At 34.2% G+C, this 6,013-nt stretch overlaps 1 protein-coding gene across 1 annotated transcript; it reads left to right on the forward strand.

The window, feature by feature from the left end:
• Positions 1-448: 448 nt before the first annotated feature.
• On the forward strand, positions 449-1,107 carry LOC307186523 (oligosaccharyltransferase complex subunit OSTC-like; the record flags this gene model as incomplete). Its single annotated transcript, XM_079921704.1, has 1 exon — positions 449-1,107. The coding sequence occupies exon 1, from the start codon at positions 676-678 to the stop codon at positions 1,105-1,107; it is 432 nt and encodes a 143-aa protein (XP_079777830.1). The 5' UTR covers positions 449-675.
• Positions 1,108-6,013: the final 4,906 nt, after the last annotated feature.

Raw genomic sequence — 6,013 nt, forward strand, 5'->3', positions numbered from 1 at the left:
GGTGCATAAATATTTACAATTATTATATCATCTTCTTGGATCGATCCCTTGATCATTATGTAGTGTCCTTCTTTGTCTCTTATAATAGTCTTTATTTTAAAGGCTATTTTGTCTTATATGAGAATTGTTACTCCAGCTTTCTTTTGATTTCCATTTGCATGGACTATCATTTTCCATCCCCTCATTTTCAGTCTGTATGTGTCCCTAGGTCTGAAGTGGGTCTCTTGTAGACAACATATATATGGGTCTTGGTTTTGTATCCATTCAACCAGTCAATGTCTTTTGGTTGGAGCATTTAATCCATTTACATTTAACTTAATTATTGATATGTATGTTCCTATTACCATTTTCTTAATTGTTTTGGATTTGTTATTGTAGGTATTTTCCTTCTCTTTTGTCTCCTGCTTTATCAAGAAATAAAGGGAGAAGACTCAAATTAATAGAATTAGAAATGAAAAAGAAGAGGTAACAACTGACTGCAGAAATACAAAGGATCATGAGAGATTACTACAAGCAACTGTATGTTAATAAAGAGGACAACCTGGAAGAAATGTAAACATTCTTAGAAAATCACAACCTCCAGAGGCTGAACCAGGAAGAAATAGAAAATATAAACAGACCAATCACAAGCACTGAACTTGAAACTGTGATTAAAAATCTTCCAACAGAGGGGGCATGTGGGACTGGCAGCCGACCGCTGCCCCTGCCGCCACCAACATGGAGAGTTTGTACTGCGTCCCATTCTTAGTGCTCGAATGTCCCAACCTGAAGCTGAAGAAGCCACCCTGGGTGCACATGCCATCAGCCATTATGGTGTACGCTCTGGTGTTGGTGTCTTACTTCCTCATCACTGGAGGAATCATTTATGATGTTATCATTGAACCTCCAAGTGTCGGCTCCATGACTGATGAACATGGGCATCAGAGACCAGTAGCTTTCTTGTCCTACAGAGTAAATGGACAGTATATTATGGAAGGACGCACATCCAGCTTCCTGTTTACAATGGGAGGTTTAGGTTTCATAATCCTGGACCAATCCAATGCACCAAACATTCCAAAGCTCAGTAGATTTCTCTTTTATTCATTGGATTCGTCTGTGTCCTATTGAGATTTTTCATGGCTAGAGTTTTCATGAGAATGAAACTGCTGGGCTATCTGATGGGTTAGAGTGCCTTTTGAGAAGAAATTGGTGGATACTGAATTTGCTCCCGTTAATGAAGTTTTAAAGGCTGTACCAGTCCTCTGATATGAAATATGGAAAAGGATGAAAAACAGCAGAAAAGAAGCATCTAGTGAAAACATAGGAAATGTGTTATAGCTTGGACTAGAATGTCTTCTTGGTATCAGAGACAAGCTTATCAGCATTTTTTCCTGATGGCCTATACTGACATACCAACGATGTTAAGTGTCATTTTCTTCTTCTTTTTTTTATTTCTTAAAGAAAATATACTTCATTTCTACAACTATAATATTGAATAAAGTGATTATTTTTTACAAACCCCTTAACATTTTTTGGAGATGACACTTCTGACCTTCAGAAATTAATGTAAAATCAGGAAGTGAGATCCCATAAGCTGAGAACTCTGGACAGCTGATCAGCTTTACCTGTGGTGCTTTGCCTTTAAACAGAGTGTGTGACAGTGCATCATTTCAGATATGTATGTAAGACTGTTACCTGAACAATAAGATGTATGAAAGGAATGGAAATAAATAATTTTTCTAATTAAAAAAAAAATCTTCCAACAAACAAAAGCCCAGGTCCAGATGACTTCACAGGTGAATTCTATCAAACATTTAGAGAAGAGCTAACAGCTATTCTTCTCAAACACTTCCAAAATATAGCAGGGGGAGGAACTCTCCCAAGCTCAACCTATGAGGTCACCATCACCCTGATACCAAAACCAGACAAAGATGTCAAAAAGAAAGAAAACTACAGGTCAATATCACTGATGAACATAGATGCAAAAATCCTCAACAAAATACTAGCAAACAGAATCCAACAACACATTAAAAGGATCACACACCATGACCAAGTGGGGTTTATCCCAGGAATGCAAGGATTATTCAATATGCACAAATCAATCAATGTGATAAACCATATTAAAAAACTGAAGGAAAAAAAATATGATCATCTCAATAGATGCAGAAAAATACTTTGACATAATTCAACACCGATTTATGATAAAAAACCCTCCAGAAAGAAGGCATAGAGGAAACTTACCTCAACATAATAAAAGCTATATATGACAACCCACAGCCAACATTGTTCTCAAGCTTGAAAAATTGAAAACATTTCCACTAAGATTAGGAACAAGACGAGGTTGCCCACTCTCACCACTATTATTCAACATAGTTTTGGAAGTTTTAGCCACAGAAATTAGAGAAGAAAAAGAAATAAAAGGAATGCAAAACCAAAAAGAAGAAGTAAAACTGTCACTGTTTGCAGATGACATGATACTATACATAGAGAATCCTAAACATGCTACCAGAAATCTACTAGAGCTAAGTAATGGATTTGGTAAAGTAGCAGGATACAAAATTAATGCACAGAAATCTCTTGCATTCTTATATACTAGTGATGAGAAATCTGAAAGACAAATTAAGGAAACACTCCTATTTACCATTGCAACAAAAAGCATAATATATCTAGGAATAACCTACCTAAGGATACAAAAGACCTGTGTGCAGAAAAATCTAAGACACTGATGAAAGAAATTAAAGATGATACAAACAGAGAGATATACCATTTTCTTGGATTTGAAGAATCAACATTGTGAAAATGACTATATTACCCAGAGCAATCTACTGATTCAATGCAATCCATATCAAACTACCACTGGCATTTTTCACAAACTAGAAAAAAAAATTCACAATTTGCATGGAAACACAAAAGGCCCCAAATAGCCAAAGCAATCTTGAGAAACAAAAATAGAACTGGAGGAATCAGGCTCCCTGACTTCAGAATATACTACAAAGTTACAGTAATCAAGACAGTATGGTACTGGCACTAAAACAGGAATATAGATCAATGGAACAGGATAGAAAGCCCAGAGATAAACCCACGCACATATGGTCACCTTATTTTTGATAAAGGATGCAAGAATATACAATGGAGGAAAGACAGCCTCCTCAATAAGTGATGCTGGGAAAGCTGGACATCTACATGTAAAAGAATGAAATTAGAACACTCCCTAACACCATACACAAATATAAACTCAAAATCGATTAAAGACCTAAATGTAAAGCCAGCTACTATAAAACACTTAAAGGAAAACATAGGCAGAAAACTTTATGACATAAATCACAGCAAGATCCTTTTGACCCACCTCCTAGAGAAATGGAAATAAAAACAAAAGTAAACAAATGGAACCTAATGAAACTTAAAAGCTTTTGCACAGCAAAGGAACCATGAACAAGATGAAAAGACAACCCTCATTATGGGAGAAAATATTTGCAAATGAAGCAACTGACAAAGGATTAATCTCCAAAATTTACAGGCAGCTCATACAGCTCAATATCAAAAAAAACAAAAAAACCACTCCAAAAATGGGCAGAAGACGTAAATATACATTTATGCAAAGAAGATATACAGTTTGCCAACAAACACATGAAAGGATGCTCAACATCACTAATCATTAGAGAAATGCAAATCAAAACTACAATGAAATATCACCTTACACCAGTCAGAATGGCCAACATCAAAAAGTGTACAAACAGTAAATGCCAGAGAGGGTGTGGAGAAAAGGGAACCCTCTTATACTGCTGGTAGGAATGTAAATGGATACAGCCACTATGGAGAACAGTATGGAGGTTCCTTAAAAAAACTAAAAATAGAACTACCATATGACCCAGCAATCCCACTACTGGGCATATACCCTGAGAAAACCATAATTCAAAAAGAGTCATGCACTACAATGTTCATTTCAGCACTCTTCACAATAGCCAGTACATGGAAGCAACCTAAGTGCCCATCAATAGGTGAATGGATAAAGATGTGGCACATATATACAATGGAATATTACTCAGCCATATAAAGAAACATAATTGAGTTATTTGTAGTGAGGTGGTTGGACCTAGAGTCTGTCATACAGAGTGAAGTAAGTCAGAAAGAGAAAAAAAATACTGTATGCTAACCCATATATATGGAATCTAAAAAAAAAAAAGTATTCTGAAGAACCTAGGCACAGGGCAAGAATAAAGATGCAGACATAGAGAATGAACTTGAGTATATGGGGAGGGGGAAGGGTAAACTGGAATGAAGTGAGAGAGTGTCATGGACATATATACACTACCAAATGTAAAATAGCTAGCTAGTGGGAAGAAGCCACATAGCACAGGGAGATCAGCTCAGTGCTTTCTGACTACCTAGAGGAGTGGGATGGGGAGGGTAGGAGGGAGATGCAAGAGGAAGGAGATATGGGGATATATGTATATGTTTAGCTGTTTCACTTTATTATACAGCAGAAACTAACACACTGTTATAAAGCAATTTTACTACAATAAATATGTTTAAAAAATAAAATAAAATGTACTTGTATACTTTTATCATGTTTTAATATCACTTATTTTCATGTTTTCTTTACCTTTTTTATCAGATTTTATGTTTTCCTTGTTAGACACATAGCAGATTTATTATTCCAATACAATCTCAACCTCTACCTTTTAATTGAGGAATTTAAATTATTCCTGTTCATTGTAATTGTGATTACTTTGTGTTTTTAATTAAATATTTTCCCAATCATTTTTATTTGCTTTTTTTGTTGTTTTTCTCCTTTTCATTTTTTAACTATACTTATCATGGTTTCTTTTTTCTCTTTCTTCTAATAATATGAGACACTATAAGTCCTATATTTTTTCTGTTTTTACCCTAAAAAAGTAAATAAATAAAGTAAACCAGAGGAGTTCTACCTTATCTTTTCACTTAATTTGTAGTCAATTCCTCAGATAATTGTAGTGATCCACTCCATTCTCCAGAATCTGTTAATTTTTATTTCATTGGAATTATAGTATTCTGCTAGTAAAGTTACATTTTGGAGGTTTTTTTGGCATGGAGTTGTGGCTTCCCAGGTGTTTGCATAGAATCTTCCAGAAATTATTTACTCTCTTGGAGTAATCATGAGACTGCTCTTGAATTTTCAGTACTGCTTTAATTACATTTTTATTTTTTTATATTTCTCGTGTAATTTTAGTGTGAGTTGGGCTGGAAAGAGATCTGAAAGTCTATGCCCAGTCTGTCATGATAAACGGGAAGAGTCTTTTTATTTCAAGGTTTTTCCTCAAATGTTACCTCCTTAGTCAACTTTCTACAGATCTGAACCAAAGTGTATACATATTTGATGTACAATATAACTTTGTATAGATCTATGTTCATACTTGTATTACCATATCTTATGATGTGATAACTGCGTATCTTCATGACTTTCTCCTGTTTAAAAAACTGAGACCATATCTTAATTACTTTTGGTGTTTGTAACATAGTATGGTTTAAAAGTACAATTTTAAAAATGTATGTTAATCTTATGTTTAATGTCCTGAATAGTATATCATTCTGTATAGAAAAAATAGTGATAAATATTCATAGGAGATCCAGCTTTTAATTCTGGAATATTATATAAACATATTGGTAAATATAAAATAAATGCATTTAATTGGTATATATCTACATCAAATTAAGTAGTATAAGATAACAGAAATCTTGTCCCTGCTAAAGCTTTGAACTTCACTCATTGTTTAATAATCATTTAAACTCTCTGATCCTTAGTTTATCCATAATCTGAGAATGAGGTCTACCTTATTTCATTTATTTATATTGCATTTGCTCATCAATGATGGAGCAGAAAGTATGCTTTTTTATTTAACACTGACAAGATAATTGAGCAAGACACTATCACTACACTCAAGAGCAAAAATGTGAAAATCAGATGACTTAAAGCATGTGAAACTAAACAATAAACTTTGACTAATACACAAATGCAAGGCATTATTATTACATGCATGCTTTTTCATAATAAGTT

This window comes from Stenella coeruleoalba (genome assembly GCF_951394435.1).
Source record: "Stenella coeruleoalba genome assembly, chromosome: 5".
Taxonomy (NCBI): Eukaryota; Metazoa; Chordata; class Mammalia; order Artiodactyla; family Delphinidae; genus Stenella; species Stenella coeruleoalba.